The sequence below is a fragment of the Rosa chinensis genome, chromosome 2 (assembly GCF_002994745.2).
Source record: "Rosa chinensis cultivar Old Blush chromosome 2, RchiOBHm-V2, whole genome shotgun sequence".
Classification (NCBI taxonomy): Eukaryota; Viridiplantae; Streptophyta; class Magnoliopsida; order Rosales; family Rosaceae; genus Rosa; species Rosa chinensis.
Genome location: NC_037089.1, coordinates 61205201 through 61217838, shown reverse-complemented (window position 1 = coordinate 61217838; position 12638 = coordinate 61205201). Strand labels below are relative to the sequence as shown.

At 39.8% G+C, this 12638-nt stretch overlaps 1 protein-coding gene across 1 annotated transcript; it reads right to left on the bottom strand.

Annotated features, from left to right (window-relative positions):
* Nucleotides 1-4914: 4914 nt before the first annotated feature.
* Nucleotides 4915-11059, bottom strand: LOC112190307 (beta-fructofuranosidase, insoluble isoenzyme CWINV1). The gene is made up of 7 exons (XM_024329744.2): nt 10714-11059; nt 10496-10504; nt 6349-7214; nt 6054-6212; nt 5655-5896; nt 5481-5571; nt 4915-5384 (listed from the first exon to the last, which is right to left on the bottom strand). The coding sequence occupies exons 1-7, from the start codon at nt 10904-10906 to the stop codon at nt 5184-5186; spliced, it is 1761 nt and encodes a 586-aa protein (XP_024185512.1). The 5' UTR covers nt 10907-11059; the 3' UTR covers nt 4915-5183.
* Between the last annotated feature and the right edge of the window lie 1579 nt (nt 11060-12638).

Here is a 12638-nt window from a genome sequence, read left to right as displayed (position 1 = left end):
CATTGTCTCACTATCTAACGTTTCACTGAACAAGTGGCAGAGGATGGCGTCATCAAATCCCTTGTTGTTGGTTACCTTCTTGAAAGTGTCCATGTGTACGAAGGGGTCCGTCATTCCACTGTACTGTGGCATCTTTGGTGTTTTTACATGTGCTGGCCGGAAGGCATGCAGGATCCTGGAGGTGAATGGCCCTGGCCTGGACCCAAAGAGCTGGTTTGGAATTGGTGCTGGGGGGCCTGCCTCTCCCAGGATTGGCCTTTGCTCAAGTTGCCGCACTTTTTCGAGGATTAGGGCCGTAGCGTCGCCAGCTGGCCCTATTTGGTTGTTCCGCTGCTCCAGCTCCCGCCTGGAGCCAGGAATATTGCCTTTAGTTCTTGTCCTAGTACCTCGGATGGGTGCAGTTGTACTTGCATCTGTATGACTGGCGCTGGTACCAATCTTCCGACATTTGGTCTACTACGCCTGATGCTTTGCTATTACTCACTTTGTGTTGGGTTAGCGTTTGCTTCCAGCGCCTTCTTCAGTTCGTTGAATTTTGACATTAGCGTGGCTACTTTCTTTTGGGCCTCGGCCTTCTCCCTTCGCTCCTGCTCGGGCTCCCTATTTTCCTTGTGGAGGTCCGCCAATGCCAGCTCATACATTGTGGTGAGGTCCCGTCCGGGTGGGCGGCTGCTGCCTGGTTGAGCTTCCGCTGCAGTTTGAGTCAGTGGGACCTGGGGAGTAACCTGAGGTTCCACACTAGGGTTGACCAGTGTGTTGAATAGTGCACGGTCAACGTTAACCACTGGATTAACGTTAGTCACGGGGTTGGTGGGATGGGGGTTGGCGGATTGGTCCGCCTGTTCTTCGGCGTTTCCCCCGCTACCGTTAGTCATGGTGATTGTTGTGGTGGGATGGCCTTTTGTTCAAGGATTCTCATAGATGGCGCTAATGTTAATGTCTAAGATTTGGCGGTGGCCAAATCTTGGTTAATGCTGGTCCGATGGGTGGACCGTTACTTGTGATGTATTCAGTACTTCTGCTACCTGTCAAGTAAAATACAAAGAGGTTCAGAGGGAGACTGCGCTAGGTTATACATGCTTTTGGGTTTTGTGTGCAATTTGTTTGAAGAAATGCTTCATAGAATTCACAAAATATTCATTAATCTGGGTAATTGGCGTGAATACTAAATGTTGGATCCGTTGGTTCTATTGCTGCAAAATTTAAGTCAAGAAACCCAAATTTGGTTTCTAGTGCTACCCTAATGTTTCACTGAAATGTGGGAGATCCAAAGAATTTTAGATTGGTTTAGAGATTTGATTGTCGATTGAGTGTGAAAATTGGAATAATTAACTTGTATTGCATTTTGGGTTCTGGTGCTTTATGTGATATTAACTAGTTCATTACTTAAAGAATTTGTCTTGGAGATGCAGGGTCGACGTCCTCCTAGCAGCCGGTAAGTGCGTAAACAACCACCACGACTAGTACGCCATTCTCCAAGTGGATCCCGATCTGACGACCACAATCTGATCAAGAGATCGTACCGACGGCTGGCGTTGCTCCTCCACCCGGACAAAAACAAATATTCCTTCACCGAGGAGAGAAAGAGAGAGAGAAGACCCAAAAAGTAAAAAAAAAAAAACAAAAAAAATCTGACTTTGAGGGAATTTTAGGAAGTCCTAAAAGATGTGAGATGAAATATTATTAAAAAAATGAAAGGGTGAGTGGTTTGCAATTTTAGATGTGCAAATTTCACCCCCCAAAAAAATATTCGCAAGATAAACCAAATCGAAACAGTTTTGTTAACAAATTTTATTCCACAAGCAATGGCAATGGCAGAACCTTTTGGGGGCTAGAGATGGCTATATATGGCCCCTCCCATAGCTTTCGAAATTGCCTTATATTACCTATATGATTTTATAATTTAGGTTAATTATTCTACGTGAAAATAATTAAGTTTTCTACATGGCCATGGCCTCCTCATTTAACAGCAATGTAGATTATTTTTTAATTGATTTGAAATTTTCTTAAACTAAATTCATTAATTTATTTAATATTTTGGCGTAGTTATTATTAATTAAGATCCAAAGTCAACTACTTTTAATTAGATTTAATCAATATATATTATAAGACTTGCTCACCTAAGGGATAGTTTTTAAGGGACAAGTGAATCTGACGACTGATAACCAAAGTATTTTTAGAACGTGCTACTTAAGAGTTAAATTAGTCATTCTAAAAAAATGCTCTCTTCATTAACTCTCTCATGAGAGGTTTTTCCGCGGCGGTTGTTTTTGACTGGTGGCGCCTCTATTCCTTTGACAGGGAAGGGGGTCATTTCTCCTCTCTCTTGTCTAATTTGCGGTAGTGGCGACAGACTTATTCGTCAATATCCCCTAAACGTAGGTTTTTGCCTTTTTCTCATTGCAATAGTTGTTGGATGTGATGGCAGTGATAGGCGTGTGGCCAATCGAATCTGGGATCGAAGGTGCTTTGGAATGAGGGCAGGGGTTGTCTTGCCCTGCAATGGTGGCTGGATTGGTAGCAAAGACGACTGGTTTAGCATTCAGCCTTTGTCTGGGGATTTACCATTTGATGGATGTGATGGAGATCTAGGGGTTGATTTAGACCTGGTTTGGCTTGAGATTGCAAACTCTCGTGTTGGGATGATTACTCTCTCTCCAGCACAATCGATTTTGATAGAAGTGGGATACTGGGTTCGGTGATGCCAACGGAGCAACTTTGCTCGAGGACGACTTCCGCATCTCAACTTTTGGTCGTGGTCGTGGGTCGCTTATGCTTTGGTGGTGGTAAAGGTGGTGTGGCCACCGGCGGCACATCTGACGACGATAGAGGTAGTGCAATTGGTGTCGACAGTAGGTCTTTGGCGGCGACAGAGATGGTGGTCCTAGGGCCAACTGGAGCTCTTGTTGGGGCTAGACATAGTTGGGCTTGGGCCTGGTGTGCTAGGGTTTCTCGATTTTGGACCTTAGTAGTGTGGGCCTGGTCTGATTGGTTTCATAGAACTGTTAGTTCTTTATTTTTTAAGATAGGTTTGGGCTCGCATCTTTTCTCACGAAAAGATGATGGGCTTTATTTTTTCTTTTTTTGAGAGAAGAGATCGCAAAAATCTAATAACTCTGAGGGACATTTTATTCAAGCTTTGAAGTACTAGGTTTTTATTAGAATAAAAGTGCGTGAACTTTCTAAAGGTGGGTGTACTAGGGGTATGCTAGGTTCCTATTATGTGTTAGAGTGGGGTATTAAGGTGCTCTAAGAAACGATTCTTTCTGTCGACCCCTTAGGAGTGTTTCGTTTTTGTATTACTTGCTAAATCTATATAATGGGCTGACATCTTTTCATAAAAAAATTAAAAAAAATTAAAAAGTCATTTTAGAACCATCCAATATTGCAATATAAATTATATATATATATATATATATATATATTTGGATTAACAAAAAAATCTCAGGTGTTTTGTTGAGTTATCGAGTTTCAGATTTGAATTTCTTTTATTCGAAATTTAGGGCGTGACAGATTTGGCTTCTTGTTTTATAGTAAATGTACCTTTTTAATGTCAAATTCAAGTTAAAAATAGTCGAGCTCCAAGAAAGTCGAAGCAGAAAACCCTAGAGCACAAAGCCGTCTAATTTCAATGCCCCGTCCTACGGCGTGTCCTTAGGACGTCGTCGTCGGATGGGCAGCTTGGTTCTATGAGTCTAGGGGATCGGGACAGGTTTTGGGGCAGGAACCAGAGTTGGGGAAAGCCTATGGAGAGAGGTCGGCAGGCGGTGGTGTGTCTCCGATTTGCTCAGAGGTGGAGGACGAGTGCAAGGGTGGTGCGGCGGAGGGGATCTGGTGTCTGGTGGGGACGATCTCGGGCTCACAGATAGGCGGTCGTTGCTTGTTTCCCGGCATCGGTGTCGTGGAAAGCTTATGGTGGCCATGAGCATGTTTCAATGCTTCGATCTGGTTTCAATTTGAAATTGGTATCTTGGGAGATTCGGTCGGTGCTGTCAGTTAGTGGTAAGGTCTTGGTGAAGCGATGCGTCTTGCTGGAGGCTGAGGTTATGTTCTAGCGACATTGGCGGTGGGTAGCCGTGCGCAGCAACCTTGCTGGTGTTGGGAGAGTTTGGGTCGGTCCTAGGCTACTGGGCCTGTTATGGAGCCTATAGTGGGCTTGCTTTATATTTTATTCAATAATTAAGTGGGTCTGGGCTTTTGATTTAGGCCCAGTTTCCTTCATTTTTTTAATTTATGTTGTTTTGTTATTATAATTATATTTGGCTTTATGTCGGCAATAAGTCTCTACCAATTTAGTGTAGGGCGACGTGGGCTCTGTCCCGGACTGCACACCTTGTGTGCCTAGTTTGCCCTAGTTAGGCTGCGAGTTCCTTGTTTTGTCAAATGGTCACAGCCTCCTAGTGGTAAGATGAAACTTAGTGTCACCAGATTTGTTTTCCAGTGGCAACATAGTGGGAAAACTGATCTTATTAGTACATTATGGCTTCGAGTAAGCATTTACTTTCCGGTATGTCACCACCTTTGTAAAGCGAATAAAGTAGCCAGAAGTGCACTCTTCGCTAATCGGTGCATGTCAGAATACATACTTTGTATTAGAACTCCTGTTATTATCTCGGGATGTTCTTCCTATGCTTATTGTAAGTTGGAGTTTAGGTGTTACGTCCCCCCTATGTATTCTGAAGTTTCATTAATGATCAAGGCGTAATGGCAACCGTACTGGCCCTCTTTAAAAAAAAAAAAAATACTTTTTAATTCAATATTTTTTTACCATGATTTTTGGATTTTTTTTATCCGTATATTGGAATTGAAGAAATCCAAAAAATTAATTAACCAAAGTCTTGTAAAGATTGAGTGATTGATCGAGTGTTTCGTAGAAGAAATCTAGACCTACTAGAGTTTGGAATTTAGCCTAACTGGGAGACTCAGACCTACTTCTTAGAACTACTACATTAATCATAGAACAAAATTAACTAGGCTAAATATTGGTTGTAAGCCGCCCACAGAGTGCGGCCATGCTTAGGGTTTCTCCAAGCTCTACCATCTTCTACCTCTCATTAAATGAGACGCACAAATTATTTGAGTCTCATATTCATTATCTCAAATAGGCATTAGAAATTATCGACACAAGATTAATATTCCACACATGTTTTTCTTCTTCTCCTGCCAACAATACTATCTCTCCACTATTCATTCTCTTCTTTTCTTGATCGATTAATCTTTGCAGTCCTCATGCTCCATGCACTTCCTGTGATTTTTACACCCTCCTTCCCATAATTGAAAGTATATAAGCTGGTATAACCATCAACAGCCAATGTGGGATAAACCCTGGCTGTTATGCACGCCTTGCCTTCTCCACCAAAGCTCTCCACTATAGAGTGATCAATCTGCAACATTTTGAAATGAGCTTAAGATACAATCATATGAGCTATGTATAAACTATAAACAAAAAGAGTAAAGGGGAAATTTTTTTAGCAACTTACCAAGCTTCTGAGTGATAGCTTCTCATGAACAGGATCCACATCTACAAAGGCCCCGTATGTGGTCTTATCATTATTTTCGTTTAAGGAAGACCTATGAAGACAATAAACCAAAAAAGAATTAATGGGGGTGAAAATGTAAATTTGAAGTTTGGGTAGACATTCCGGGGTATAGACCTGCTTTGATCACTGCACATGAGCACCACATATTTGTTGTTGTGAGATTTGAATATTCTATAAAAGACTGCTGTGTATTCTTGCAAACTCTCTGAAGCCAAAACCAGCAACCCAAATGGTCCTAGACCCCCATAAACTGAGGCATCCTTTTTGCTACACAAAATTTGTGGATCGGTCCAACTTGGATCCAGCACCTCTGTTTTTTCAAAATCACTTATCTCAAATGTAACTTCTATATCTGCCTGTAAATCCAAAGATCACCCAACAAAAGTAAAAAAATAACAAGTTCAAGAAATTATTCAGGTATTGAAATGGATTTATGTGCTTTTTAATAACAGATAACAGAAATTCAATAGTATAAATCCTATAAATAAATAAAAAGAAAACAAAAATGCATACCTGTGCTGCTGTGACTCCAAGTACTTCATGTAGTGATCCTCCCTCTATCACAATTCTTGGCAACCTAACCTGCTTTGTTCTCAGCTTTTCAAGTTCTTCGATGGGCCATTGTACCAATTGTTTCCCAGACTCATCAAGTAAAATGGTCCTTGGAATTGTCTGCAATAAGAGTCAATTTGAATACTATAAGTCTTAATTCATAAGCTAGCTTATTAAAGACTGATCAATTGCATTAGCTATATCGATCGTGAGAAACTGTGAAGTGTAATTGGATGTGCATAGCTATTGTTAATACCTGGAGTCCAGACCAACCCTTCTTGATGTCATCATTGGCACTTGAGGATTCATTACTCCAACCCCACAAGATCCTACGGTTCTTAGCACTGTCAAAGAAGGATTTTGATGCATAAAACTTACCATAATCATATCTCAAACCCAAATCACTCTCCTCTGATCCCTTATCAGGGTTATATAAATCTTTGTCTAGGTTATATGTTCCAATTGTGTAGTACTCTTTAGCAGTATCAAACAAGCTAACCTTGAGCACATGCTTAACATCCGGACCATTCGTTGATGTGTCAAGACCAATTGGGCTACTGTTTGAAACTGGGAAAAAATCTGGGCACTCCCACATTCCATTTTCCTTTGCTGAATGAAAGGTGTGGTTTACCCTGGTCCAATGTAGGAAATCTTCGCTCATATATAGAATGGCTAGGCCAGTTTGGTTTTGCTTGCTTCCAATGACTAATCTCCATCTATTATCTGACCCTAGCCAAGCAGTACTTGGGTCCCTAAATGAGTCTGCATTTATTTGGTTAGCTTCGGTTGGGATCATTAGTGGGTTTTGTGGGATTTTAACCCATTCTCTGAGAAATGGGTCTGAGAGATTTTTGGGGAAGGCCAAGTTTTGAACTTGCTCATTTTCGGAGTTGATTCCAGTGTAGAAAATGGCCGGCTTTTCCCCAGGGAGGATTGTAGCAGACCCCGACCAACAACCGTTAATATCAAACGGCTCTGATGGATTGAGGGCATCGTCATGTGGAATCCAATTGACAAGATCATTTGATGTTGAATGGGCCCAAACTATATTGGGTGACCAAGCTACACCATGAGGATTATATTGATAAAAATGATGGTACACGTTTTTGTATATCAATGGCCCTGAAAAACACAAGTAACCACAAGTAATAAATAAGAGTTTAATACAAGGTGTGGCCAAAAATAAAAGAGCCAAGAAAAAACATGAGTAATCTAAAAGATTTTAGTACACGAGTAAAAAAGTGGTTTCGAGTGGCTTGAACACATATCGATTTAGACTGTAAATTGGGGGTCGTGCAATGTTCGTTTTAAAAGCATACGACCTTTTTGATAAGATAATGACAAGATTTAGGCCCAATTATCTCTTGAAACTTAGGATTGGCCTAATGTTTTCTTCGATTAGCCAGACTTGGTTTGGCATATTAATTGATGGGCTGATCCGAGCATGACATAAAACCCGGATGAAACTCCTTCAATCCAATTAGCTAAGCCCGTTGGTCACCAATAGTTAGATATGAAGAGAGCATCTCCAATAACTTATTCTTTATTGTTCGCTAGTTTTAGAGAAAAACTTAGCATTATTTTGCTCTAACAACTTCTCTATTATTTATTTTTTCTTATTCTCATACTTTCAAAATCGGAATTTGGACATCCTCACTTAATAGATCCACATCTTACTTTTACAAATAACCAATGTACAATATACACCTCTTTAATTTTCCAAAAATCCTCATTGACTAATAAAATCAATAAAAGCCTTTATTTTTGGGAGGTTCTATTTTGGAGGTATGAATTGGTAGTTGGCCCTCCTTTAATTTTTAGAAAGAATTTCACAAATGGTCACTCAACTATAACTCATTTGACACTTGCGTCACTCAATTTTCAAATATATCAATTTGGTCACTCAACTATTACTTTATCAATTACTTTAGTCACCGAAGGGACATTTTGCCTCATTTTAATCACTTCTCCGAATCATTCCAATTCATATTTCTCAATTTTCACGATTGGTTGGACGAAAATATCATTTATATTATGGCAAATAAAGCTTCTTTTTAATGAAAACAATTAACGAAGTAACTAAAGTGAATAACAGAGTTAAAGTTGAGTGACCAAAGTGATATATTTAAAAATAGAGTGACCAAATTGATATATTTGAAAATTGAGTGACTAAATAATTGAGTGACCAAAATTTCCTTTTTCCTATCAATGACCAAAGTGACCATTTGTGATATTCTCCCTTTTAAAATTTCACAATCCTATTTAGTCATTGATTCAATATATTTACAACAATTGCTATTTTTCCTATAATTTAATGCTTCAAATTATATGTATTTGCATCGTGTATTATTTGATTACATTTTTAATGCTACGTTTAATTCTAGATAATTAATTTTAAAGAGTTAACCACAAATCCTTGCCAAGGCACTCAATTGTGATATCTTATCTTATATAATTAAGCCAATTCTTGAGGGAATAGTTAAAATTTTGAACTACCATATATGCCCTCACATAATATAGATATTAATAAATAAATTATTTTTATATGAGAATAAGATAGTCAATAGACTATTATATCATATTTGAAAAAATTGAAATACGATCAGACCAAGTGGAGGCTTCCGGTAAGAGGTACGATCAGACTTTCTTCGGCTATAGCAAATCGGCTCCGGGTTGTTGTTGAAATCCAGCCATGGTTAGAGAAACTGCTTTCGATTTCTCTACATCAGTGGTGATCCTGGCTGTCATGGGCATCGACAAAGAGATCTGCCCTTTCGGGTGAAGGATGGAGGGGCTATACTTGGGCCCTTTGGTTGCAAGGGGATCCTTGGTCCTGTCTTGGTCAGGGGATGGCAGCGGCGGTGCAGTGCAGCTCGGTGTCATGGCGGTGCGGCTTAGGAGGGGTGCCCTGCATTTCGGGTGTCCAGAGTTGGGTAGGAGCGAGGGTGCCCAACTGCCTGGGTGCCCATAATAGATCTATTTGGGCCTATATTTGTGTCAAGCCGGCTTTGTCAGACCTCATTGCTTCAGGCCGGATTTGGATCCGGATTTGGGATCCAGGAAACACTCAAATCCGGATCTTAGATCCGAGACAGTTGCTCTTTTTGATCTGGTATTGGTTCTGGTTCTTAGGAGTTCGTTTGCTAATTTTTAAGTTTTTGACAGCCTCGGTTACTTTCGAACTCCTGGTGAGCGAATCACCTCTCCTAGGTGATCATATCACCAGTTACAATTACAGTTACTATTACATTTACATTGCTTTCGTGACACATGCAGTGCAGCGATGTCGTTCGGCATCAAGTCACATCCTGGTTACCTTCCATTTCAGATGTTTCTATGCATCTTGTTATCTTTTATTATTCTTTTTTCATTATAGATGTGTTTGTGCATCTTGTTATGCTTTTTTATTTTATTTCAATGTTTTTGCATCTCTCTATGTACTCCTTAGTTTCACTTAATATAGTTTGTCGTATTCCCTTAAAAAAAAAAAAAAGGGAAGCTTCTCCAAAATCAAGAAAGAAATTGTTGTAATTTTTTTAATTAAAAAATAAAAATAAAAGTCAATTAATATGCAGAGCACATAATAAGGGGCTAGTATATAGAATGCAAATAAGTCTCTATATATATATATAAAGAATGGATCTAATAAACCTTTCTGAGTGTCTTTCACCTAAGGCTCATACTAAAAACAACGAAGCTATAAGAGTTGTCAGGCTTTGATTAGGAACTAGTTATTAATTTGTTATATTTTGTCAATGCTTTTCTTCATGTTTTCTATGAGAGGAAATTTTATTTCTTGTTCCCAATTTTATGAGTCTTAATCACTTATATGGCTCAATAGAGCCAAGTGGAATTTGATATTGAAAAGGACTTCATTTTAAGAGTTTTAGTGCAATGCCAATACTTTTCAAAAACTTTTCTTGTTCAGAATTACTTTGGAGTTAAGAGGAACATTTTGAATGATAAATCCTCCACTCTGTGACATAAAACACTAGGACACATTTCTAAAGACGGAATCCAAAAATTAATCAAGAAAATAATCGATTTTGCCGGCACCACTAGAAGATAGACTAATGAGAAATTAAGACTTATATTGTAGGATTGTTTACAATACAGTAGGATTGTTTACAATATTGTAGGATTGTCATCTGTATTATAATTATTGTAAACTAGTGAAACCAATATTCTATACGTCTTGTCAGACATGATTTAGAAGCACTTTGCCAACCTCATTTATTGGCATTACTAAGGTAATCGGAGAGAAAAGGCACGACTTTCTTGCTAACTTGTGATTATATGAATTGGTTGGCAAACAAAACCCAGAAAATAGAATTGCTAAAATAATAATAATAATAATAAAAAGACAAGGTAGAAAGTAAGACCACGGGAAGAGAGGAACTAACCATTAGGATCTGTGAGGTTCCAAATTAAGAACGCCCATTTGTCCATTTCGAGAATCAGATCAAGTCAAATGTGAAATACAAGAAGCAAAGAACAAACTGTAAGAGTTATAAACAATAATAAACTAAGACAAGGACAGGATGAGAAGCTAGAGAAAACGCAAATTAAACAAAAATCAGATCGAGAGAAAAATAAAGAGGTTGAAGATATATATACATACCGTTGATCCAATTCTTGGGAGGCTGGAAATGATACCCGGTTCTGTAAGGCTCTTTAGCTTGGCATGTTGAAGGTAGTTCCAAATTCAGAAGGTTGCTGCAAGCATGGTGGGAACCTTCAAGCTCAATAACGCCAAAGGAAAGCAAAACTGAAAGAAAGAAGAATATCCGAAGAGAGAATATCATCAAGGCCATACTGGCTTTGTGAGGGTTGGGAAACCAAGGCACCCGATGTCTGGTAGTTTTCAAGGAAAGTGAGGAGCACTTGAAGTCAAGGAAGGGGGTTTAGAGAAATAGTTAGATGTGATAAAGATATTAAACAATGAGAATCACAGAACATGATTGATGTTTCACATGATGTTATATGATTATTGTTATTACGTAATAATATATGATTGTCTTAGGAGAGAATGATCCTAAAAAATGGCTGCATTTTGTTTGTTTTCTCATTATTATTCATGGGTGAAAGAAATTAATTTGGGGGACTTGTACAGTTCTATAGGAAAGTCATTAGTATAAGACAAGAAGATGATAAATCAAATGGTCTAAATTTGATATATCATATGTACTAAAAAAAAAGTTCTTCATTTTATTCGAATATCTTGAGCATTCATAGTTAATTGTATAAGATCTCAAGGGACCTAGTTTGTAATTGCATTTTTATGTTCAAACAAAAAAATAGTTAATGTTGTTCAAGTAAATCTCTATTTTGTGTCTGACCCAAACTCTAGGTTACTTGACCTAGAGGTAATAGGGTTTAATTAGATAATCTCGAAGAATCTTAGAGATTCTTATTCAATGTATGATTACCTTTTCTTGTATGATTCAGATTATATGTCTTTTAATCCTCTATATAAAGAGGCCCCTATTATCAATGAGAATACACAACAATTTTCTCTCAATTCATGTTTCTCTAAAACACGTTATCAGCACGAAGCACAAACCCTGAAAACCCTAGTTTCGTAGCCCTCAAATTCTTGCAACTACCGCTCCACATATTGAAGCTCCAGCCTCAAGGAGCCCAGAACCGGCGGCGGAACCACCAGAACCGGCCAGAATCTACCTGAAACTACCGTCTGAAAATTCGGACCGGCCCCTGCCCTGTGCCTACCCTCTGCAGATCTGTCGAGCCCCTGCCGAGATCTGCCGAGCAATTGCCGAGTCATGCCGACCAACTGCCGAGCCTTGTCGAGCATCTGTCGAGTCCTGCCGAGCCTCTGCAGAGTCTTGCCGAGGAGCTACCGAGAGCCCTGCCCACGCTTCCCTAGCACTTGCCGACATCCGCGCACAGCCCTCACACACCCTCGCCTGCCCCTACGCGCGCCCCTGCATCAGCTGCAGACACCTGCAGAGCCCCCAGCAGCACCTGCCGACAGCCTATCGACAGCACCTGCACGAGCCCTGCAGCAACTCCGCACAATCCCTGCAAGGCCCTGCCATCTCCGCCTGCAACCACGGCAAGCCTAGCCCCGATCACCGGCCACCACTTTTCCGGCGACCTTGGGCCACGTTTTCCGGCCATCTCAAGCAACCTTTTCCGGTCAAGATTTCCGGCAATTTTTCAAGGTAAACTTTTCTAAAAGTTCCCATTTTTGAAGTTTTTCATTCTTTCCTCTTCTTTTTCTCGGGACTTGCAACCTCCCTTCTTCTACCCCCCTTTCTTCTTCCTAAGGAGAACAAAAGGCTGAATTGTGGGGGTTCGTGCTCACTCCAAGTTTGGAGCTTGTAGAGTCCTCCAAACTTGGAGTTTGTTGAGATAAAATGATCGACCACAAACATCATTGTTTCGATCTAATCCAACCCCTCTTGGAATGGAATTTCTTGGAATTGAAGCGACTACGCTCGGAAATTCCCAAATTATTGGAAGCGACTACGCTCAGAAAGTTTTATTGTTTTCGTGGTTGTTTTCGTGGTAACATATTTCGCT

What these genes read in the sequence shown, in the direction of transcription:
- LOC112190307 (XM_024329744.2), bottom strand. Translation starts at nt 10,906, where the DNA reads ATGGCCTTGATGATATTCTCTCTTCGGATATTCTTCTTTCTTTCAGTT. An exon ending in TTGGAGTCACAGCAGCACAG is followed by an intron (nt 5,897 to 6,053) that starts GTATGCATTTTT and finishes TTGGATTTACAG; the next exon opens with GCAGATATAGAAGTTACATT. An exon ending in ATGTGCAGTGATCAAAGCAG is followed by an intron (nt 5,572 to 5,654) that starts GTCTATACCCCG and finishes TTGTCTTCATAG; the next exon opens with GTCTTCCTTAAACGAAAATA.